This window comes from Lepus europaeus, chromosome 2 (assembly GCF_033115175.1).
Source record: "Lepus europaeus isolate LE1 chromosome 2, mLepTim1.pri, whole genome shotgun sequence".
NCBI classification, from domain to species: domain Eukaryota; kingdom Metazoa; phylum Chordata; class Mammalia; order Lagomorpha; family Leporidae; genus Lepus; species Lepus europaeus.
The window spans coordinates 89,528,882-89,554,691 of NC_084828.1; the positions used below are offsets into that span (position 1 = coordinate 89,528,882).

General features: G+C 41.0%; 1 protein-coding gene across 1 annotated transcript in view; it reads left to right on the top strand.

Moving 5' to 3' along the window:
- Positions 1 to 668: 668 nt before the first annotated feature.
- Positions 669 to 25,810, top strand: part of P3H2 (prolyl 3-hydroxylase 2) — a 169,286-nt gene continuing 144,144 nt past the window's right edge. Inside the window, exon 1 of the mRNA XM_062210180.1 lies at positions 669 to 1,287. Coding sequence (XP_062066164.1) covers positions 805 to 1,287 — 483 coding nt within the window. The 5' untranslated portion in view covers positions 669 to 804. The remainder of the gene's footprint in view (positions 1,288 to 25,810) is intronic.

Genomic DNA, 25,810 nt, shown 5'->3' on the forward strand with positions numbered 1-25,810 from the left:
GAGGCAGAACTCACGCCCAGCTGCCCTTCTTCCAATGGTCCTGGGCGTCCTTGACACCAGGGTGTGCAGAACAAGGGCAGACTGGGAATATTCTTCCCACACCCCAGCCCCTGCTCCGGTGCACGGGGGCACGCGTCCACACCCAGTGGAGTGGGGAGGCAAGGGAGAGATCCTCCCCAAAGGAAGCAGCAGTAACTTCAAAGGTTGAGTCTGCTTGGCCACTTCTCAGCTCTATTAACTTGAGCAAATGACTTTTCTTCTGCTCTTCATCTAGGCTCAAAGCCCCTCTAGTGCTAAATGCACAGCCTGAGGTGGACTTCGACTTTCATCTGAAGGTCAAGTACTGTGAAAACCGCGAGGTCATGGCCAGAGTCAGAAGATGCCGAGGGTCCAACTCTCTACGTTCAGTTTTCAGCATCTCTGAAAAGGAGAGTAACAATACCCACTTCTATAAGCTACAAAGGAACCCAGGTCTTGGCCCCAAGCAGCGCCCTCTCCCCGGCTGGCCCTAGAGAATGCGGCCCGGTAGCCTGCGCTGCAGCAGGGAGCCTGGGAGAGCTGCTCGCCGAGGTCGGGCAGCAGGAGGAGCGTGTGAGCTGTAGGCGTCCCTTTAAGAGCGGCTGGCCCGGCAGAGCCTCCGCCTCTCAGCCCGCGGAGCGCCGGCAGTCACCTGGGGCTGTCGGGGCAGCCAGATCGCGGCGGGACCGGGGCGCTTGCCCTCGGAGGTGGAAGAGGGGGCCCGAACGCGAGGAGCCCCGCAGCCGTCTCAGAGCGTGGCCGTCCCGCGCCTGTTTGAGGCGGAGGATGCGGGAGCGCATCTGGGCGCCACCGCCGCCGCCGCTGTTGCTGCTGCTACTGCTGCCGCTGCCTCTGTGGGGCGGCCCCCCGGACAGCGGGCGCGGGCGCGGGGAGCTGGAGCCCGAGCGCGGGCCTCTGCAGCCCTTCGACCTGCTCTACGCCAGCGGCGTGGCTGCCTACTACAGCGGGGACTACGAGCAGGCGGTGCGCGACTTGGAAGCGGCGCTGAGCAGCCACCGGCGCCTGCGGGAGATCCGCACGCGCTGTACCCGCCACTGCGCCGCGCGCCGCCCGCTCGCGCCCCCCGGGACCGGCCCCGGGGCCGAGCTGCCCTTCTTCAGAGCGCTGCTGGAACGGGCGCGCTGCTACCGCAGCTGCGAGACCCAGCGCCTCGGGGGACCCGCGTCCCGCCACCGCGTCAGCGAGGATGTGCGCAGTGACTTCCAGCGCAGAGTGCCCTACAACTACCTGCAGCGGGCCTACATCAAGGTACCCACAGCGCGCGCGCTTGCACTCCTAACACCCACCCCGCCGCTCCCGGAACCTGTCTGGAGCCCTCGCCACTGTTCCCGCCAACCTGCCGCAGTACTCTTTCAGTCTGTCAGACTGGGTCTCCTTAAACATCTCTGTCTCCTGTCTGTGAACCTGGACACCTGTGGCCTGAGCTCTGGGGTCTCTCAACAGCACTACATGAACCTGGGCGAGTCCTTTCCTCTCTCAGCATCCACTTCACCCTGGAAAGCAGGGCTGTCCTGACAGGATGAGGCTCAGTACCTAGGCAGCGCTCATCATGAGGTTTTGCCACAGGTGGGTCTAGTTCAAGTGCTCTAGCGGATGCTTTCTTGGCCCACCTGGTCCCTATTTCTCTTCTGCCTCCACTCCCTCGTCTCCATGACACTGTGGTCTGCACCCCTTTTCTGAAGGTTAAAGAATCTTGGAAATAATAGTGTTAGAAGTAGTCAATCCTAAAGAAATTTCTCTTCTCCTCTTAACCTATAAAGACGTGAAGTTCAAAGATGAGAGAGAAGATAGGCTTGGAGGAGGAGAAGCTACCCAAAAAGTGCCCTCCCCAAGTGGGTACTTCTCCTTCGCTGGAGGGCTTCCCACATCTGGAGAGTCACACTGGACTGGGGTACTGGACATCGCACCCCCAGTGTGCTCTTTCCGGTTTTATTGTTGTGTACTTAACTCGCCTGAAGTTAGTGTCAGGAGGTATTCAGTGTTTTTTGGCATCTTTCCCACATCCACAGTTTTGAAGAACTATTTAGTTCTGTCGGCAGAGAGAATTTAGAATGAGTTGCGCTCCCCCACAGGTTGCTGTGAATTTCTCCCCTCCCCCAAAACGTCCTGGCTTTTCCGTGTCAATATATCAATGTCTCCTCAACAGCTGCTGGCAAAGTGGCCCCACTGGGGGATGGATGATTGCAGCAGCCAATGGACCAGACTGCATTTCTGAGGAGCTGAAAACACACACCGTGTTCAGACATCCAAATGCCTTTTGCAGCTCTTTCCACGGGTCTGTGCCCTTCACGGGCTGTAGGGCTCTCTCAGATTTGCAGTTGTCAGTGGCATTCATGGAGTCACAAACCGAGACTAACTGTAATCTCCTAGTATGCTGTGACTAACGTGCCAGAGTTCACTGCACTAGTATCTGGGGCAAGAAATGAGGGGAAATCCTGAACCCTTTCTGGAACTTGCCTTCTGCTTCCTTATGCTTCCTAATAGATTTGCTAAAACCTCTGTGAAGGTTAACTCTGATTTCTCTTAAAGAAGTCACACAGTTCTTGGTGGTCCAAAAGAAGTCAGTCATTACTGGGCAGAGAGAGGACCTGGAGAACCTGACATTGAAGACCACCTAAGCTAGCTCCCAGGGCAGGGCGTGGGTGGTCCCGGCAGCCAGGTCCTCCCAGGAGGCTGGCACATGAGGTTGGCAGTCCTGCTGATAATCTGTCACACATCTGGACAGATTTGCCTTTCTTGGGTCCAAGAAGGAGTACATACTCATGTTTGATCCTGGAAAAACAAACAACCATGTGGTTGGTAACTGTCCGTATGTGGGTTTGTTTAGTTCTGCCGTTACATTTACATCACTGTCAGTGTTCATGTTGGTCGATCATTCTCCTGCTCCTATGTGCTGTTTGGAGGTCACAGGAGCTGAAGCCATAGGTTTAAGTACTTCGGATCTTTGCGATGAACTGATTACAGGAACAAGTCATGCTTAGGAACCTTTGTGGGTGAACTGCTAAGTGTTGTCTCTTTAACTCATGAACTTTGAAACTTAAGAAGGTTTTTCAAAAATGTGTGACTTTATGCATTAACTTCTGTTTTACCAGCAGTTTTCAGGGAGTGTGATAAGCTTTGCATCTTCTCCCCACTCGATACTTTGTACCCTGACAAGTGAAGCTCTTGGACTTCACATCATTGATAATCTCTTAAGGAGGAAATACTTTCAGTCCTTTGAAAATCCATTTCTGATGGCTGGAGACTGAACTCTTAAAAGATGCAACAGTTCTTTCCTTTCCTGTATCCACCAACCCTCAACAACCTCACAACTTTACCCTTTCCTTGGCTTCATGGAAATTTCACACACACACACACACACACACAGTCATACCACTTTTTTGAGACCGAAACAAAACTTTCAAATAATTATAGAACATCTGACAGATCTGGATTTGGGGGTACTCTGAGTTCTCTGCGTGGCTCTCAAAATGGTCATAGTGCCTTGTACTGTTGAAATGCTTTTGACATTAGTGATCCTGTTTGCACTGAAAGTGATAATCCTGGGCCAAATCATGTTCGGTAAGGATTCAAAGACTTTGTAAAGCTGGGGAAGTACAGCTAGGATGATGTTTAAAGTACCCGTGCAGCACTAACCATGAGACTTTGGCACAGGTGGGTCTGTTACCACTTCTGGGAGGTTTACTAACTGCAGAAGCTCTCAGGAGGTGTTATTGCCCAAAACTTGGCTGATGGGCTGCTGACAGAGGTATATCTTTTAGGTTAGTGTGTTGGAGGAGAAGGACTGAAAGTTGCAAAACGGGAGACGTGTGGAATCAATTCCTCATTTCATAGAGGGGGAAAGGAAGTTCAGAAAGGGAAAGGCATTTGCTCAGTGTCTCATGTTGTGTGACAGACCAACCCGATACGCACAGACTGGGAGGCAGGAGTCCGTGCTCTGCCCACGGCCTGTGGGATCAGCTCTAGAGTGTTGCGTTCCCTAGGGCTACCTTTATGCCAGATTTGGACAGCTCCAGGGATGAGTAGTTCCTTTTCCTGCGGGGTCACACACACTGCATTTTTCTTAGAGCCTTTTCTGTAGAATCTTCCTCAAGGCCTGGCATGTTGAAACCTTGTTCTGAATGACTGCGAAGTGCTAATCCAGCCAGACATTTCATGTAGAGGCAGGGTGAAACTCTCCAATTTTTTTATTTTTATCATTTCGAATTGTAAGATGTAAGTCACAATTCATAACCTAAAACCATAGACATGGTTATATCTTGCATTCTCCACCCAGAAAACTTCAGTGGTTTCCTCTTGCTACCCTAGCATCCATAGTCTGACTTCCCCTTAACCTTTCCAGCTCTGTCACCATCCAGCCAAAAGGGACAATGGATACTTTGTCTTGTGTCTGACACTTTTGCTTCTCTTGGCTTAGAGGTGTGTAGGCTCTCGAATAGGATTGATCTGGATTATTATTTACCTTCCCCAATCTCTAGCTACATGATTATGAGCAAATTACATAAGCTTTCTGAATTTTAGTCCTGCCACCTGCAAAATGAGGAAATAATAGGACCTACCTGCTTGCTTTGGGTTAAGTTTTGAGATAATTGGAATAAAGTGTCCAGAGCAAGCCTTGGTTCTCAGCAAACACTGTGTTTCTTCTTATTGGTGGTTATTACAGTAGACTGTTCCTCTATTTTGTCCTGTTCACAAATATACCTACTTTCGAGAGGTCTTTCACACCCTCCACAACTGCTAGCAGTTCATTATTTCTCCCTGTCTGAAAAACTTCAACAAGGAATTTTTTCCTTTTTCTATCATTTTTAATCTTGTTTTGGAAAATGGATATAGTGCTATCAAGTATATGAACTCCTTAATATTGAGAACTATTATTTTTGTATCTCTTAAAGTGAAATTTACAGATCTGATTTATTATTAGGTAGACAGTTATTGTTAATCATTTGAGTATTAAAAATATGATTTAAGATGCAGACTTGTACTACAGTAGGAAAAATGTTTCATGGGACTCCCATCCCATACCAGAGTGCTTGGATTCAAGTCCTTACTCCAATTACTACAGAATCCAGCTTCCTACTAATACTCCTGGGACATGGGAGACCCAGATTGAGTTCCAGGCTCCTGGTTTTGTCCTGGCCTACTCATTCCAGCAGATGGAATCTCTCTCTCTCTCTCTCTCTCTCTCTCTCTCTTTCTTCTCCCTCCCTCTCTCTTTCATTAGCTTTCAAGTAAATAAAATTATATAAATAAAACTTTTAAAAAATATATGCCTTTTTCTTTTTTTATTCAAATAAGGTTAACAAATTTCATATATTTCACACAGACAGATTGAGGTGCATAGTAATACTTTCTACCCTACCCTCCCTCCTGTCCATGCTCCCTTCTCCCTTCTCCATCCTTTCTTATTCTTTCTCTTAATTTTTGCAATGAGATACTTTCAATTAATTTTGCTAGAGATTTAGGATCACATGGTGTGAGTTGAGTCATCAGCCACCATATTCTCTCCAAATACCTACCTTGGGATGATAGAAGTAGGTGAGCAGTATATGTGTGTTGAATGAATAGTAGCTCGGCTCTATGTGCTTGAAATATTGCTGTGAAAGATTTCTGTGTAGCGGCAGGAGGTTGTTTCATATTTTGTTTGGTTCCTTGCCTGCAAGTGGGGGACATAGTGACACCTAGAAGAACTGTGGACTGCCTGACTTCACACTATTTTCTACTCACAACTTCTGGCTAAGGTTACAAACGTGCACCTTCCCCTTCACCATTTTTTTTCTGATTTGGATTCTTGATACTTAAAACTTCTTGAGAAAATCTTTGACACATTTTTCTCGATTTTTGTGTATTTGTAGAATTTAAACAAATGTAACAAAGATACCTTCTTATCTGTGCCTTTTATAATCAGGAATGGTTTCCATCCACTTAAAGAAAAAAATAGCTAATGCTGTTTACTTTTTACTTAAAAAAAGCTTGCCTCTGTGTGTTTTGTTTCTGAGTTGATGCTTTGTGCCATTTGACCTTTGCTTTTCTTTTCAGGATTAAAGGGGGGGGAGGGTTGCTGAGGAATGCAATTAAGTTAGGCCACTCTCTCCCTCTGGAGGCATCTCACTAAACTTCCTTTATCTCCACCAGAATCTATTTTTATTAGTGGTTTACAGAAGAGAAAAAAAAAAAGTAGGCTCAAGGAATTTCCCCACTCCTACTCTATTTGTTGACTGCCTTTCTCCTTCTAGAATGAATGTCTTAAAAGAGAAAAACTAGACAACTGCATCACATAGGTCCTGTTAGGTCAGAATAAAACACTTTTCTGCATCCTGTGTTTAAATCTTTTCTTAACTTGTGTTATGTACATTTATATAACCTGTAGAATATGTACATTTATACCTCCTTAAAAAGCTGTTCTGGAATTGTTCTAATGGTCATTTCCTCAGGAGACAAAGCTCATTTTTTCCCCTCTCAAAATTAACATGTTTTTGCACATGAATCATCAAATGTCACAAACTTTATGTCCTGCTTCTTAGGGAGGGAACCTGGGAGTCTCTGTCTAGGCAGTTCTCAGGTCCATGTGCTGTGGGTACAGAATCACAAACATTTCCTTATGGGAGGTTGTCCATTTGAAGGCCTCATCAGCTCTTTCCAAGCCATCCCTTGCCTCCTGAAAGGTAAGTGTCACAGAGGTGTAGATGAGATGAGCAACTGCATATAAGTTTTCTCCCGTCTTTACTCAGAGCATCAGGAATTCCTTTCCAGGTTTTAATAATGGAAAGTAATAAACTACTAGTCTCTCTCTACAGATTCCATCTCTGAGAATCAAATGGATTCTGTAACTGATAGCATTTGCTCACTGAAAAAATCCAAGGGAGATAGCTGTGTGGAATTCATTTGGAAATGTTTGATAACAGTTTATCTTGCTTCTTGGGTGGGATTTATAAATTCTGAATTGTTGTTAGGTCCACTGGAAGTGAAAATTCATTAGAATTGATGTAATAGTGTTTTTTAATATTATTAAGGAATAAGTAAACTGTGGATTTATTAGAATTACATATCAGAACTGAAAGGGACGCTAGGAGAGCACTTTTTAGATAAGTAATTGCTTATGCGCAGTGAGGTAGGTGTGAGAGGGGAAGGGATAACTGTTTTGTTCAAAACATGTGATCTAGCAAGAGTAGGGGTTGGGATCATTGGAACTATAAAGATGTTGTAGCATAATGGGTCCTTAACATATTGTGACACCGGCCTGTACGTTGCACGACAGATCAAGTGGAGCTGTGTCTAGAATGTGAGTATTCCATCCGTAGCTCTGTGCTCTTTCCACACTCTATGTAATGGGCATGGCTACCTCCCGATGGCAGTCTGGCGAATCGGTCCTGCAGCTGAGACCTGCAGTGACCGCTTCTCTTCAGAGGCATGCAGACACAGGCACATCCTCCTGGGCAGCCCCTTATACCCACCATTTTCATTCATATGATAGGTCATTCAGCCAAGAGTCACAGTTGTCTGGTGGAAAATCTTGCATTTCTCATTAGGAGCAATAATTTTTCCATCTTTTTTTTCCATTTAGTTTTCCTTTGCAATTCTTTTTCTGTCTTTTGCTTTATCCCTTCTTTCCTGCTGTCTGACTTCCTCGCTATGAAATTTCTGCCAGACCTGGCCATCATTTGCCAAATGACCTAGACACATTCTTTAAAAAAGGTGATTCTGAGTGGTATGCCTAACACTGTGTGGTATGCCTAGTAGTGAAGTGGATCGAAGGCTATTGCTGGGAGAAGCTGATTTCACTTGACCACACTGCTTTCTACTTCACCACAATATACAGTTTCCTATATTTGTTTCTCTGCTTTCCCTCACTCCTTGCCCATACATGGCCCTGTTTGGTGGTCTGCACAGTGAAAGTACATCTGAAAACGAGACGATTGAGATTAACAAAGAGTGAAGAAAAAAGAAGATAACAGTAGAGGCAAGGTCAGGTGTCTAGTTCTAGTGAAACAAAATCCTTAGAACCTTGTATTTAATTTGATAAGCAGCCATACATATCTGCTTATTTGAAACACTTTATGTCCTTAAAATCACCACTTCCTCCCTGCCTCAAGAGTGTGGTACAAGACTCTGGGCATGCGTAGGTCAGGGAACCATATTTACCATCAGCTCCCCAGTTTTCTTCAACTATCCCTGCTATATTCATGAACTACTAGGGCTGTAACCATCCCATTTTACAGATGGGAAAACAAAGTCCCAAATAGAAATGAGTTGCAAAAATTTAATATAAAACTGAGTGGAAGAAATAGTATTAGAATTCAATAACCCAGGCCGGCGCCATGGCTCAATAGGCTAATCCTCCGCCTGCAGCGCTGGCACACCGGATTCTAGTCCTGTTCGGGGCGCCGGATTCTGTCCCGGTTGCCCCTCTTCCAGGCAAGCTCTCTGCTATGGCCCGGGAGTGCAGTGGAGGATGGCCCAAGTCCTCGGGCCCTGCACCCGCATGGGAGACCAGGAGAGGCACCTGGCTCCTGGCTTCAGATCAGCGCAGTGCGCCAGCTGCAGCGCACCGGCCACAGCGGCCATTGGAGGGTGAACCAACGGCAAAGGAAGACCTTTCTCTCTGTCTCTCTCACTGTCCACTCTGCCTGTCAAAAAAAAAAAAAAAAAAAAAAAAGAATTCAATAACTCAGATTCCTTCTTACCTCTGAGACCTTGCCATTGACCAGTGATTGTCACATCCACACTAAAGTAAGGCCTTCTGGGTAGGTATTTGCATAACAGTTAAGATACCACTTGGGATACTCACATCACATTTCAGAGCACCTGTGTTTGAATACTGGTTTAATTTCTGATTCCAAATCCCTGCACATGATGACTCAGGTAGTTGGGTCCCTACCATGCAGGTAGGAGAGCTAGATTGAATTCCAGTCTCCCAGCATCTATCTGGCCTAGCCTGGCTGTTGTGGGCACTTATGGAATCAAACAGCAGATGGAAGACACCTTTCTCTCTCTCTCTTCATTTAAAATAAAATTTAAAAATCCCTACTCTAGATGATCTCCTGTCTAATATAGAAGATTTAAGGAAGCACATTGATTATAATTCAAGGCCCGGAGGGTATCAACCGTAATAACAAATTAGAGGATATTTTATTGTGCTCCTAATATTCCATAATAATTAAGAAAGTAACTTAATCCTAGGGACAGCAAACCTTTCAATAAGTTTCTTTTTCTCCCTCTAGCTTCATCTGTGATTTTCTATGGATTGACCAGCTTAGTTCAAGCTCAGTGACTCTGAGACTGATGCTGTCAAGGATAAATTTTATGCTGAGATTTCATGCCTCAGGTATAGAGTCAAATTAGATGACTAGAGTTCTTTCCAAAATTCTGCCTCTTTGGAAATTCAAAAGAAAGAAAAAGTCACTTCCAAGTGGGAAGTAGGAAGAGCCAGGAATAGGATTCATTTAAGAAGTTATGCTTAAAATAGACTATTCTAGAAGGGCTGCTCTTAACATTTCCAAATAAGAAGTTATAAGAATAGAGTTAGAAGCTAAATAAACTATATTACAGAAGAATCACTCTGGTTAAATGCAAGAAGGCATCTCTACTCCATACTCTGCATATTTCTGCAGTTGTACCATGCCACATTCATAAAATATTGGCATTCTAACCATTACATTTATAGATGGAAAAGAAATTCCCAAAGAGAATTGAGGTGCCCAAAGTTATCTAGAAATTTGGTGTACAAGCCAAGATTAGAACCAAGAACTCTGACTTCCACCTCTGTGAATTGACTGCTACTACTCTAAGATCCACACTGGAAACACAAACTCGGGAAAATTGAAAGGAAACATATAGCATGTCACATACATTATTTGCAAGTGAAGAAGGCACTGAAAATAAAAGCCACCATCACTGGTTGCAATATTAATACAGCTTACTCTTTTGCCTACTTCTAGAAAAAATACAGAAATGGGAACCTGGGTCAGTGCTGGTCCCCAGTAAGCCTGATGAACATGAATGAGGCAAAGAATCTTCTTTGGAAGGGAAATGAAGGAATAGGAGCCAGCATCAGGGAGATCCAAGATGTCAGAATTTCCAGAAGTCAAGACTAATTATCCTGCTGGAATTCATTATCTGCAAATAATGAGTTTAGTTTTTGTGCAAGTAACAGGACACTGCTGGAGACTGCAGTGTAATTGTACTGGGAACCTGGAAAGAAACAGATAAAAGCCAAGGATGTAATAAAATAAATTAATACAAAACAAAGAAACTGTTAGCAAACGCTGAAGCACAGGAAAGGTAATTGATCCAATTCTGTTTACTCTTTTTTGCCCGAATGCTAAAAATTTAAATTTAATTCTGACAAGGTCAATAGGCTTCCATGAAGAAATCAATACACAGTTAAGCATCCAGACACAGAAAATTACCTTAAAACCAGATTTAGCTGTTTATGAAAATGATCTCAAATTATATTATCAAAGATGAATTCAGTAGACCATACAGATTATTTTCATTCTAAAGAAAGAGCTGTTTCTTAATAGTATTTTTCAGATTGAATCTAGGATTAGCAATCAGCATTAGATTCTAACACATGGCATTTACAAATGCCACCAGGGATAGAGACATTCAAAATCATTGTTTCTATAGGATTACCAGGAACTCAATGAAATGGTGGAGTCTGCATGTTTTCCAGTCAGCAGACATATAGGCCAGGGTTTTTCAGCCTTGGCTTATTGATAATTTGAGATGAGTAATCCTTTATTGTGGCTGACTGTCCTGGGCCTTTTAGGATGGCAAACCACATGCCAGGCCTTTACCTGTTAGTTGCTTGTAGCAACACATCCCACCCTACTCCAAGTTGTAATGATGAAAAATATGTCCATACACTGCAAAATGTAGCTCTGAGTTCCAAATACCCCCAGTTTGAGACCTGTTGATTTAAATTGTATTTAAGATGAATGGATATCTAGGTTAGACAAGCACAATATGCATTTTTACAATACGTATTAGACAACAACTTGACCACTGATAAATCATGATATTTTGAAAAATTTTGGCTACAGTTTGACATTTTTATGAGGGGACATCCACTGGAAATAGAGCCTGTGCTCATATTCTTTAGCTGGTTCCTCATAGCTGCAATGGATCTGCCTAAGAAACCACCAGAGGATCTGATCTCTCTCTACTTATTGTTCTAATGTGACAGGGCAGATTGTTTCAGCAATACCAACACCTCTTAGTTGTGAGTGCCAAACTCCAGAATTAATATATTTCTCATTCAACTTGAAAAGTATCCAAACCCAATCATTTAAAAGTAATCCACCACAACTTACAAGTTTCTTGGCATTAGCTCTGTGTTACAAATATTCTTAGAAAGACTCAGCTTGACTCAAACCAAAAATGTCAACTTAAAGAAATCTGGTAAGTGGTGGGGAAAAAAGAAGCGTCCAGAAGAAAGAATAAGTGTTAGAAAGAGAAGGGAGAGATAATAAACAAAAAATTAAGTATAGGAAAGCAAGAACAATCAAATTGAAGTTCAGGCAGGGTCTTAGGCATGAACAGAGACCACACACACACACACACACACAGAAACTTGGGTGTTACACACTGTGGCTCCATGTCTCTGCAATAAAACCAGTAATTTGGAAGTAATTTTGGTCTTCAACCCTGTATCACCACACTTCTGCCTTGGCAAGGTCCAGTGCTGCAGAGCGCGTCAGCTTCCTCAGTAAGAGAGAAGGAGGCAATCCTCTTGGGGAGAGATTCCATGTGCACAGCACTGAATATTTACCAAATGATATAATCCCCTGCAGGGAAACCAAACCAGAGAGACACTCACAATACAAAATGTGAACTATTAATTTGCATGAAAGTATACTGCTTTCTCAGATAGCAATCAAAGACTGTGTTGGACCATTTTAGATGAAACTTCACTGCTAATCGCTGGAGACATGAAGATGAATAAGATAGTTTCCCTACTTTCAAGTAGATCACAGTTTGTTGAGGGGAAGAAATATGAATATAGCTGTGCTATTGATCCTAATTATGTAGTGGTAGTTCTGGGATGTTTTGAATTATAATGATGGAATTTGATATGGAAAGACTTAAAGATTTATGCTGTATGAGAAATTTCATTTTTAAAATGTTCATAATTTTTGACACTTATATAGGAAAAAAAGAAAAACATGATGAAAAGTACAGATGGGACCAGTGTTGTGGTGCAGCATGTCAAGCTGCCATCTGCAGCTTATGGGTACCAGTTCCAGGCCTGGCTGCTCCTCTTCCAATCCAGCTCTCTGCTAATGCTCCTGGGAAAGCACAGAAGGTGGCCCAAGTGCTTGGGCCTCTGTACCCATATGGGAAACTCAGAAGAAGCTCTTGGCACCTGGTTTGGACCAGCCCAGCTCTGGCTATTGCTGCCATTTGGGGAATGAACCAGAGGATGGAAGACCTCTCTCTCTCTCTGTCTGTCTGTCTCTCTATGTAACTGCCTTTCAAATAAAATCTTAAAAATTAAAAAAGGGCCGGCACCGCGGCTCACTAGGCTAATCCTCCGCCTTGCGGCGCCGGTACACCGGGTTCTAGTCCCGGTCGGGGCACCGGATTCTGTCCCGGTTGCCCCTCTTCCAGGCAAGCTCTCTGCTATGGCCAGGGAGTGCAGTGGAGGATGGCCCAAGTGCTTGGCCCTGCACCCCATGGGAGACCAGGAGAAGCACCTGGTTCCTGCCATCGGATCAGCGCGGTGCAGCGGCCATTGGAGGGTGAACCAACGGCAAAGGAAGACCTTTCTCTCTGTCTCTCTCTCTCTCACTGTCCACTCTGTCTGTCAAAAAAAAAAAAATTAAAAAAAAAGAAGTACAGCCAATGGAAAATTGGGAGAATTAAGATAATCAACAGTACAGATAGTTTGAAGGATAAATTTGATTGATTATATATTTTGAAAATAATATACTATTAATAATATAATACTAATTTATTATTAATTTTATTACTAATAATATAATACTATTCTGGGGCTTGATAAAGTCAATGTATGATAATACATCTTTTGGAGAATTTTACTAACAATTATAGTTATTAAACAGACACCTTTTACCTCATATAAATCCAGGGAATTATAGTTTCAGTGACATTTTAGGTTTCTTAAATGAAATGTCATTTTGCTATTTTAGGTCACTCACTGAATGGCCACAATGATCAGGGCTGGTGCAGGAGCTTCATCAGGGTCTCCCATGTGGATGCAGTGGCTCAAGCACTTGAGCCGTTCTCAGTTGCTTTCCCAGGCAGATTAGCAAGGAGATGGATCAGGATCAGAAGTGGAGCAGCTGGGGAACCAGTGCCCATAACAGATGCTGGCATTGCTGGAGGTGGCTTAACTCGCTGTGCCACAGTGCTGGGCCCTAGAGTATCCCGGTTTTAGTCTAGGCTGCTCTCTGCTAACATGAACCTTGGGAAGCAGCAGATAATGACTCCAGTACTTGAGTCCCTGTGGCCCAGGCCTGGCTGTTGAAGACATTTGGGTAGTGGACAAGTGGAACTTTCTCTCTCTTTTTCTCTCTCCCCCTTCAAATAATAAAAAGAAATACATAAATACATAACTTGGAGGGCTGATTAAAGGAGAAAATAAGAAAATTCTTGTGAAAGTCAAGTATGAGTGATAAACCATACAGAATGAGGAATGAGAAAGGGAGGAATTATAATCCCAGTTAGTAGGGTAAATCAATCAACTATGCAAGAGCAACAACAAGCAAACCCTCCATTACTTCCCACAGCTGAAACCCACGTCAAATAATTTTCTACATTTTCAAAATGACATTGAATTCTTTTTTACCTCAAAAGATAAAAAAATCAAGAAATTGGTTAACTATTAAAAAATCTTTTTTTGTGTGGGCATGAAAACTCAGTAAAATAAACACCCATATACAGCAAATGATAGTTAAACTTCAAAAATCATCTCATATTATCTTTGTGATACATTTTATTTATAAAACAGATTAAAAAAAACCTGAAATGGCGAAATGACATTTCCTTTAAGAGTATCTGAAACCAGATGCTTGGAGTTAGCACTGAAGCAGAGTATTTTTATTTTATTTTTAAAGTTTTGATTTACATGTAATATTTGCACATTCTTAGGGAGTACAATGCCATGTTTCAACACACACACAATGTAAATTAGGCTGTCTAGGCAGCAGGTCTGTCCATTTCCTTATCTGTTTTTGTGTTTCAAATCTCATAGTTCTTTTTTAGTTTTTTGTTTTCAGTATACCTTACTATGAATTACAATCATCCCACTGTTCTATGGAACACTAGAATTTGTTATTTCTGTCCGAATATCCATTTTCCTTCTATTCCTTTTCTCACTCCTTCCCTTCCTAATCTCTGCTAATCAGTATTCTACTTTTACAGTGTCTGCTTTTTTTTTTTTTTTTTTTTTTTTTAATTTTCACCCAATTCAGTGAACATGTATTTATGTTTCTGTGTTAGGCTTATTTCACTTAACATAAAGATTTCCAATTCCACCTATTTTGCTACAAATGTTCTTTTTATAGTTGAATAATATTCCATGTGTATGTATACCACATTTTCTTATCTGTTCATCCATCCATGAACACATGGGTTGATTCCAAGCCTCAGCTATTGTGACTAGGACTGCAATGATCGTGGGAGAACAGTTACCTTTTTTGTATACCAATTTCATTTCCTTCATACATACAGGAAAGTGGAGAGCCGTGTCACTTCCATTTAGCTTTTAAGAAACCTCAGTACTGTTCATAATAGATATACTGATTTGTTTTCCAAATGACAATGCATATGGGTGGCCTTTTCTTCACCTCTTCTCCGTTATTTGTTATTTTATATCTTTTTGGTGACAGCCAGTCAAGCTGGAGTGAAATATTAATTTGCATTTCTTTGGAGATATTGAGTGTTTTTTCATGATTTTCTGCCCAATTGTATTTCTCATTCTGAGAAATGTCTATTCAGATCCTATGTCCATTTCTTAACTGTTGAGTTTCTTGAGTTCCTTTTGTACTCTGAATATTGACCTTTTCTCAGATGCTTAGGTTTCAAATACTAATGGGAAGAATATTTATAGCATATTTTATAATTGTAATAGTAATAGATAATATTTATTGCCTATTAGTGCTTTTCAGGTATTGTGCTAAAACCTTAGCATAAAATTTCTCATCAAATTCTCACTAATCTAATACATGGATTTTGGTAAACTTTTCATTTTTCAAGGGAGATACTAAGGTTTGAAAGATCAAATAGGGGCCGGCACTTTGGCGTAGTAGGTTAAGCCTCTGTATGCAGCTCTGGCATCCCATATTGTTGTTGGTTTGAGTCCCAGCTGCTCCAGCTCTCTTCTATGGACTGGGAAAGCAGTGGAAGATGACCCAAATGCTTGGACCCCAGCACCCACGTAGGAGACCCAGAAGCAGTTCCTGGTTCCTGGCTTTGGATCAGCTCAGCTTTAACCTTAGCAGCTGTTTGGGGAGTGAACCAGTGGATAGAAGACTTCTCTCTCTGTCTCTCCCTTTCTCTGTAACTCTGCCTCTCAAATAAATAAATAAATCTTTATATATATATATATACATATATATATATATATTATTGGTTGTATGACACTAGGGAAACTCACCTATATAAACCCATTTCATATCTGGAAAGTGAGGACAGTGATACCTACTTCACAGGGTTCCTGTGAGAAATTAAATAAAACAAAACAACAGGCCAGCAACGCAGCTCACTAGCTAATCCTCCACTTCCAGCACCGGCACCCCGGGTTCTAGTCCCGGTTGCTCCTCTTCCAGTCCAACTCTCTGCTGTAGCCCAGGAAGGCAGTGGCCCCTGCACCCGCATGGGAGACCAGGAGAAGCACCTGGCTCCTGGCTTTGGATTGGTGCAGTGTGCCGGCCATAACAACCATTTGGGGGGTGAACCAACAGAATGAAGACCTTTCTCTCTGTCTCTCTCTCTCTCTCTCACTGTCTAACTCTGCCTGTCAAAAATAAATAAATAAATAAATAAATAAATAAATAAATAAAACAAATCAACAAAAACTCCCAGAAGATTTTTCCTTGCTTCAGTGTATGGACATAGGGCAAATTTCTGAGGGAAGATGAAAGGTGGAAGGAAGACTATCTGGACAAGTATAACATTATAATTAGAGAAGATAGTTACAACACATACAGAAAACTAGAGGACACATAAAACAAGAACTTGACCTGTTTGGAACTAATGTCCTCAAGTCCAGTACTGTACACACTTAAGACTTAACCACTTCTTCACAACCATCCTAAAAAAGAGATCATCCTTGTAATGGAATCTTGGAACTTTTCCCTGTGCTGAGTGAAGTCCCTTTGCTTTCTTCTCCCATGCATTTTCCTGTCCTCGGCTTTCAGAGTTTCTTTGAGTGTGGTCTCTCTCTTGCTTTTTCAAAGAAATGGACCCTGTTCAAATACATTCCAAACCTTCCCTGTTTCATATTAATAGATAAGATTTCTTTCACAACCAACACATCCTGGGAATTTTAAACCCTAAGCCTCTTTCCCACCCTAAGCACATGGGCTCATGGAAGATAACCTAGGTTTGGCAATCCATAAACCTCTCTTCATCACAGATGCCAAAACTGAAACTCTTCATTATATGTATGGCAGGTAAATGGGTGGAAGGCTCTATTAAAGAAAGTAGAAGATTATCCAACCAGGATCGAAGCGATTTAGGCACCATCTCTAGCTCTGTCACTAGTGTTCTTATCTAGCTCTTGAGGATCACCAATCTGACAAGGTAGCATTGGACCAGATGCTTTATAAGAGTTCTTTTACAGCTGCACTTTAGATTCTAAGATACTTTAGTGGTCTGACGTAGTCAGCTGACACAACCTTTGGAAAGGGAAAGTTGGTGAAATAATATAACAAATTTTAAGTGCGTGGTTTGGGTCTGCTTCTGTGTACTATTAATGCACAAGATGATGGCTCAAGTACTTGGTTCCCTGCCACCCACGGGAGACCCAGACTGAGTTACAGTCTCCTGATTTGGTCTATCCAAGCCTCAGCCATTGTGGACATTTAGTGAGTGAACCAGTGGATGTAAGATTCTCTCTCTCTCTCCCTCTCTTTCTCTTTATCTCTCTCCCCCCTTCTTCCCTCTGTGCCTTTCAACTAAAATGGAAAAAAAAAAATTAAGGCAAGGAAGTACTTTTAGTGTGTCTAATTGCTAGTCCTCATATTTAGACAGTAAATCACTTTAAAGTAAAATTTTTAAGGAAGCCAAACTAATATTTAACCTAGTGGTACTTCAAGAGAGCAAAATAACTTAGGCCATGTTTAAGAGGGACAAATAATACAGATTAAAGATTCCCAAGCCATGTTATATGAGAAACAGTTGAAATAGGGTTGAGTAGACTAACGAAATCAAGAAAAAAGAAACCCCTTCTTGGAGACTCAGAAAAGATTATTGTTTGAAACAATCATTCTTGATCTTTAAGATACCAAGGAATTAAAGTACTAGCACCGAGTATTAGAGGTTAGAGAGAATAAAGTCTTGTTCATAAAGGAAGACTTTCCTATCACTAACAGCCCTTCTGAGATATGGTAGGAAACTCCCAAAGAATGTGTTCAGGATGAGTTGGACAAATACCTAACACAGAGATCTTATTTAAGGTTCACAGTGATGTTGACATAAATGAGGTTTAAAATATTTTCTAATTCAAAATTACTAAGACTCTGATTTTATGAAATGGAAATTTGTCTTGCATTCACAGATGGGATCATTGAATATTTCTTTAGAAAAACCCTGTACTTCTTGATCTATCCTGCAATTTAACTTTCTTTAATATAATCTTAGACAAAGGTCACCAGAAAACTCCATATAAACAATTCATACAAGGAACAAATCAAAGAGAAAAAATACTAGCAAGGTCTTAAAACACACATGTAGCAATATATACTCACAGAATATTTAACAGTAACATTTTTGACTCAAGTATCTCTGAAATAAAACCTGAAATGTATTTAGTTGTGGTTATAGAGTACCACTGGAAGTTTAAAGTTAAATTCACTACAAATGCTCAGAACATCCATGTTTAGGAGTTGAAGTGCACTTGTCTTCAAAAGTACATCATAATATTCTAGGGGAAAAATTTTCATTTACAAGGACTTTACAATCCTGTTCTGAACTGCCTCATTTGTGTGCTGTACAAAGGCAAATCTGAAAACCTGGTGGTATTCCACACTATACAGGTTCAGTTCTCAAACTTTTGTCAATATTAATTCTGGTCTGTTTTACAGCCAATTTGCTAAGGTGTCTGCCCAAGACATCATTAAGAATAGTTAGTCACTCTGGGAAAAAAAAAAAAAAAAAAAGCAGAAGAAGAAGACCTAAATGAAGGATCTCAGCGAGTATGATCCCAGTGGAAAGAACGGGGCCATCAAGGTAGGAGGTACCTTTCTCTGAAGGGAGGAGAGAACTTCCACTTTGACTATGACCCTGTCGGAATAAGATCGAAGTCGGCGAACCCTAAAGGCTTCCATAGCCTTGGCAACCCATGACTAGAGCCTAGGGATATTACTGACACCATAAACAAGAGTGTTAAATTGTTAAATCAACATCAAGAGTCACTGTGTACTTACATCCCATGTGGGATCTGTCCTTAATGGGTTGTCCAATGTGAAGTAATGATATAGCTAGCACTAAAACAGTATTTTTACACTTTGTGTTTACGTGTGGGTGCAAACTGATGAAATCTTTACTTAGTATATACTGAATCGATCTTCTGTATATAAAGATAATTGAAAATGAAAAAAAAAAACTTGGTGTTAAATTGGAAATTACATAGAAAATTAATCAATTTTTTTAAAAAAAAATCATGTAGGATCTCTGTCATTAATGTGCTGTACACTGTGATTTAATGCTATAACTAGTACTCCAACAGTATTTTTTCACTTTGTGTTGCTATGTGAGGGCAAACTGTTGAAATCTTTACCTAATATATACTAAACTGATTTTCTGTATATAAAGAGAATTGAAAATGAATCTTGATGTGAATGGAAGGGGAGAGGGAGCAGGAAAGGGGAGGGTTGCAGGTGGGAGGGAAGTTATGGGGGGGGGAAGCCATTGTAATCTATAAGCTGTACTTTGGAAATTTATATTCATTAAATAAAAGAAAAAAAAAGGAAAAAAAAGAATAGTTAAAAGATAGCAAATATCCTTGAATTAATGTTGTTAAAGAACATTTAAAAATATTACTATTACATATTTAAAGAGAATATTTAAAGGTATCCTTTCTCTGGCCCCCTCATCTCTGGAAAGGCTTCCCTTGTTCTCTGGGAGGAGTGCCTACTGCCTCCCCTGGAGAGGAGACAAATGGGTAGAAGTCCAGAATCTCTTTCACATGGACTGACAGAGGGTGGATTAGGATATGGTGTTTTTCCCTTGTTGTTGGCTGGAGTAGACCAGTCACTGCAGAAATGGCAGAAATATTTCTATTCTGCTACGCCTATGCCTACCTTTTACTGGCCCTCTAATTAAAGAGAGCATGCTTTACGGGGCGGCAGGGGGGGGGCATTTTATTTTATTTTATTTATTTTTGTATATTCCTATTGGCATTTCCATGTTGCAGGATTCTCCAGAACCTTTTGTTGTATAAGGGTTCTAGCCAGCCCATCCTTCTAACTCTCAGAGTCTTCCTGTATGTGCCTGTTGGATTATGTACAGTTTTCAGTTTACTTAGGAGTGGTTAAAGGAGACAAGCCTTCACACCATCCTGTTCAGAACCTGAGGTTTCCATGTGGATGCTAAATGATCTTTGATGATGATGATGATGATAATGATGACGATAGTGATAACGAAGATTATGACTTGCAATGGACTTGATTTCAGAAGTCTGACAGAGCTTTTTTTTTTTTTTTTTGGACAGGCAGAGTGGACAGTAGAGGGAGACAGAGAGAAAGGTCTTCCTTTTGCCATTGGTTCACTCTCCAATGGCCGCCGCAGTAGGCGCGCTGCGGCCGGCGCACCGTGCTGTTCCGATGGCAGGAGCCAGGGGCTTCTCCTGGTCTCCCATGGGGTGCAGGGCCCAAGGACTTGGGCCATCCTCCACTGCACTCCCTGGCCACAGCAGAGAGCTGGCCTGGAAGAGGGGCAACCGGGACAGGTTCAGTGCCCCGACCGGGACTAGAACCCGGTGTGCCGGCGCCGCAAGGTGGAGGATTAGCCTGTTAAGCCACGGCGCCGGCCTGACAGAGCTTTATTGCCAATATTTTATGACAAAAAGCTACAGAAAACAGAAAATCCTTTCTGATTCCTTATAAAAATCTCCAGTCTTTTTTTTTTTTTTTTTGTCACCACCACTAAATCAACCCTTAGTGTGGACCAACAGGGTTGTGCTGTAGTTCATCTCAGGTTGTTAAGAGTCTGCTTTTTTACTTCTGCTTGTGAAGTAGGTGTGAAAATCTCCTCAAGCTCTCCAGAGTTGCCACCAGCCTGCCCTTTCAACTGTTTATGGGTCCATAGAGGTGGCTTCTCTGCAATAGTGATTTCACCCTTTGTTAATAAATATCTGATCATCTTGGTCCATTTTCCCAAGAGGATAGTTAACAAAGTTTTACATAATATGTATGTATGGAAAAACAATTTAGTTAGGATTTGGAATAAGACAGAAAACTGTACTGATTCTTTTTTAGACCATTTTGTTAGACAAATATAGCATTCCCATGACCATTATCTCATACATTCCAAATTACTATGCGTGGTCTCCTTTACATATGGGAGCTAAGATTAAAAAGAAAAAATTCAAAAAACAAAAAAAGGAGAAAGAAATGCCCGTTAGTTTTAATTTCAACATTTGTGTATGCCTGATGTTACAGTTTGAGTCTCAACAAATGGTAGTAACTTGATACATGCTCCTAAAATTTGAAATGTCAATTCTCTCAGAATATGGGTTTGTCCCTATGATTCTCTGCACATTTAGATGTTTAGAAATATCTAAATAATTAAAAAATACAACTCTGTGCACTTGATAAACTCTTTCATGGGGGATACCAACCTCTTAGGTCAATTTAAGATTAATAGCCCCAAATTGGTGGGATACCTTGAAAATAGTATTAGAATAAGGAGTCAAGAAATTGCAAAACTAATTTGCACTGTGCCACTAACTCTGCATGGCTCCAAGAAAACTAACCCTTTCTCATCTTTGGTTTCTTCATTTATAAAATGAGAAGATATAATCTAGAAGTTTCTGTCAACTTCAATATATTTTAGCATTTTGCAGAATACTTCTTCAGTAAATAAATTCATTAAATGTTACTAAATTTGAAACCCTCAGTAGTTTCTTGGCCTTAACAAATGCTAGTAGCTTCCCCTCCATGCTAAAAATCATGATACTAGACACCAAAGTGATAGTCTTCAGCAGTACAAAATATCAACTACACTGGAGAGGAAAGCCACATGGGCAAGCTCTTTGCAATCATTGAAATGGTTTTTTGAAGCACTTTCAGTGTCCTGAAGAAATGTTTGTTTCATCACTAATTTAAAAACTGACCTCAGGATCGGGGTTTGGTTAGGTTGTTGCTTGGGAGGCCAGGGAAGCACCAGCTCCTTTGCTTTAGATCCAGTTTCCTGTTAATCCACAATCTGGGAGGCAGCAGGTGATGGCTCAAATACTTGGGTCCCTGACACCAAGGGGGAGACCCAGATGGAGTTTTGGACTCCTGGCACAGCCCTGACTGTTGAGACCATTTGGTAAATGAATTAGCGGATGGAAGATCTCTTTCTGCCTCTCTGGCTGCCTCTATACCTTTCAAACAAAATAATAATAACAACAACAATAATAATAATGCCTCATTGGTTTTTTTGTTGTTGTTTTTTTAAAGATTTATTTTATTTACTTGAAAGTTACACAGAAAGAGAAGGAGAAGCAGAGAGAGAGGTCTTCCATCTGCTCGTTCACTCCCCAATTGGCCACAACAGCTGGAGCTGAGCCAATCCAAAGCCAGGAGTTAAGAGCTTATTCCAGGTGTCCCATGTGGGTGCAGGGGCCCAAGGACTTGGGCCATCTTCTACTGCTTTCGCAGGCCATAGCAGAGAGCTAGATCAGAAGTGGAGCAGCCAGGGATCGAACCGGCACCCATATGGGATACTGGCACCGCAGGCTGGGGCTTTAACCCGATGCACATCAATGCCAGCCCCTAGGCTCAGTTTCTAACTTCAGTGCTAGGAAAAGGGTTGTACTTGTTACAGACTCCCCTCTGAAATGTTGTAAGCCAAAGATTAAGACAGAATTTTTCAAAACATTCATTCTTTCCTCTAATGCTAAATCAAGATCAGGATATCAGTTGTTAAAATCAACTGTGCTCTATAGAAAAAAGCATTTTATGGATTGGTGTTAAGGTAAGAATTTGAAGTATGATCTTTTTGCTGCATTAAAAATCAATCTCCTGAGGCCTGTGTTGTAGTGCCAGCGTCCTGTGTGGGCACCAGTTTATGTCCCAGCTGCTGCATTTTCATTCTAGCCTCATTCTAGTGGCCTGGGAGAAAACAGTGGCGGATAGCCCAAGTGGTTGGGCCCCAATACGCACTAGGGAGACTCAGATTAAGCTCCTGGCTTCAGCCTGCCCAGCCTTGGACTTTGTGACCATTTGGGGAGTGAGCTAGCAGATGCAAGATTCTATCTCTTTCTTCCTCTCTTTCTGTAACTATAACTCTCAAATAAATAATAAAATCTTTTTAAAAACTCAGTCTTCCATCATCTACTTTTATTTTGACACATCTTGGTTCAACACACCTATATTTTAATTCACACAGTATTGTTAAGTACATCAGAACAGGACAGTTGTCATGATGAATGGGTGTTTAGTGACAAAGAAACAAGAAGTTTTTCCACAGTTCTTCCTCACATCTCTCTCAGTTGTCCAGATGTGATTCTTCTCAGATGCTTTGTCCAAGTATAAACAATATCTCTCTCTCTTTTTTTTTTTTAATTTGACAGATAGAGTTAGACAGTAAGAGAGACAGAGAGAAAGGTCTTCCTTACGTTGGTTCACTCCCCCAAGTGGCCGCTATGGCCGGCGTGCTGCGCCAATCTGAAGCCAAGAGCCAGGTGTCTCCTTCTGGTCTCCCCTGCGGGTGCAGGGGCCCAAGCACCTAGGCCATCCTCCACAGGCTTCCCGGGCCACAGCAGAGAGCTGGCCTGGAAGAGGAGCAACCGGGACTAGAACCTGGCACCTATATGGGATGCTGGCGCCCAAGCGGAGGATCAATCAAGTGAGCCACGGCACCGGCCCCAACAATACCTCTTGTATCTAATCATGGGATAGTAATTATCCTCCTCCAGTGTATGTCTTGTATTATATATGTATTCTCCTACAACAGTAGTTGAAAATGGAGTTTTGCCAGAAATTCATTCTTTTCTTTCTAATCATATATATATGTTTATATATATATATAGTCAATATATATATTCTATTTGAGGACTTTTTACAAGTTTCCATGGAGCAACATTTGAGGTAACTATTTTTGGAGTAAGAAGTATAGCATTGCAAACTACTTTTTTTTTGTTACATTATTTTTAGGTCTAGTTTAAGTTTAGTTTTGTTTTGTCTTTACTATTTTTGTCACTACCATTAGGCTTCAGTGAATCACTTAGGATCCGCATACCTTTTTTAAAATTCTTATAAAATGGATCCATAAGAAAGCATGTCAGTGGTACTAAAATTACAGATATAATCAAGACAAACACATTGTACCCTGATAACTAAGTGATTGCTAACAGGGAGCACCTAGTAGTGTCTAGTGAAGAGATTGTTTGATATTAAAAATATCATAATTATTATTGCTTTGCGAATTATAATAAAACTTACACTTGAAATTAGTTAAATGTGCCTGAACCAAATCACTTTTAAGTCTGAAATTGTTTATATTCCATATAATAAGCAAGGAGTCAATGATACATTTTGAGAAATAGAGATCTAGTGAATTATATGGATAGTGTTTTCTGACCTAAGGCAAGTTACTTAAAGCTTCTGTGCTGGTTCCTTCCTTTGGGAGAGAAAGGTAGGTTATAGTGCTCTTGTGAAGGCTTCATTAATGAGTAATGTTAAGCACCATTTTCAAACCTCATTTCTTAATTTTTATTTTTAGTAGCATGAGAATAACTCAAACCCATTATTCTACTACCACCTAGATTGTACACATTCTAATGATCAAATATTAAGTTTCATTCCAAGGGTTCCTCCAAAAATTTCTAACTTTTTTAAATCTCACTTCCTTTTTCTGTAAAACCGGGGCTAATATTTATTATATCTATGAGGAACAAGTTTGTAAGAAGGATTGAAGAAAGTATTTTCAAAATATTCAAGTTCTACACAATTGTAAAAGTAAGACCATTTCTGTTTCATATGAAAATTTTAATCATTTATAAAATTATTTTACTTTTTAAAATTACTTTGTATTAATAAAATATTTCTTTTTATTTTTCACCACATTAAGTTGCTTATTTTTACTTTTACAATGATAATACCTGCAGTGGCCATAAAGCTTAATAATATGCCCTAAAGTATTTTTCCAAATGCTTTTGAGCTTACAGAAATCAGATATGAGTAGAGCAGATTAAAAAAAAGAACATATGTAGAGGTTTCCTTTAGTCCTTGAAATTTTTAAGGTCTCTGACCTCCCTTAATACATTCCAGACCTTGCATGCCTTTATGATTGGGGGTGGGGCACAGAGAGTGGAAACTGTTGCTTAAAACAACATTTGAAGCAGGAATTGTTTGATAAGGCCCATGGTTGGAGTATTTGCAGCTTCTTGTTTTGAATTCCTATAACACTAACTCCTAAAGACTGTCTAGCAGTTTGTGAGAAAACTAACAACAATAAAAATTGAGCTTTTGAGTAAGACAGTCTAGATATAACACCTAAGGCAGAAAAAATGAAGAGAAATGTGAAACTTCAAGGGAATTCAGAGTTTGCCCAATAGAAAAGGACATAGGGGTCTCTAACTTTTCAAGTCACACCAGACAGTTCATCATGGTCTTGGGGAGGAGAGAATAAGAGAGAGATTGATCAATTGTTAGAATGTGGGTATGAGTCAATCTCTTATTGACTTCTTTATTGAACTACACAAGGAAAGCCAGCATCATTATTTCTGATTTTCATGATTTTGCATGGAAAGAATGCTGGGACTATCAGAGTGCTTCCTTTCTTTAAGTCATGCAGGACATCAGTGAGTCCATATTTGCATAAATATGTTCTAACACTCAGCTTCCTGAATTGATTCTCTTTGCATCTGAACCATGAGGATTACAATGGGTTTGAAGATAATCACCTCTCCTATATCATGCTTTTACATTTGCAAAGTATATTAACAGACACACCTTCCCTTCCTCATGAGAACTCTATGAGAAAGCTAAAGTTCAATGACTTGAACAAGTGGACACTGCAAGTGTGGCAATGTTATGAGTCAGTTAAGGTTTTGTGACTCCAAGGCCAATGTTCTTGCCAAAATGCCAAAGTTGTTTGCTGTCCAGATTTGAAATTCTTTGTTGACAACATAGAAGTATAAAATCTAATAAACTTTTATTTCAGGGTCTTCATGATGATATGATAATTCAGTTCACCCTTTAATATGAGAGTACTTCAAAAGATTGGGGGAAGGTAGGACTAAATGATATTTATTTTGATGCAAAAAAGCCCTACATTGAAACCCATGCATAGTTTTTTTTAATATGTATTTTTCATACAATTTTTTGCACACCCTTCTTAAATGAGAAGGTTGAGATTCTGTGTTCACTGATCT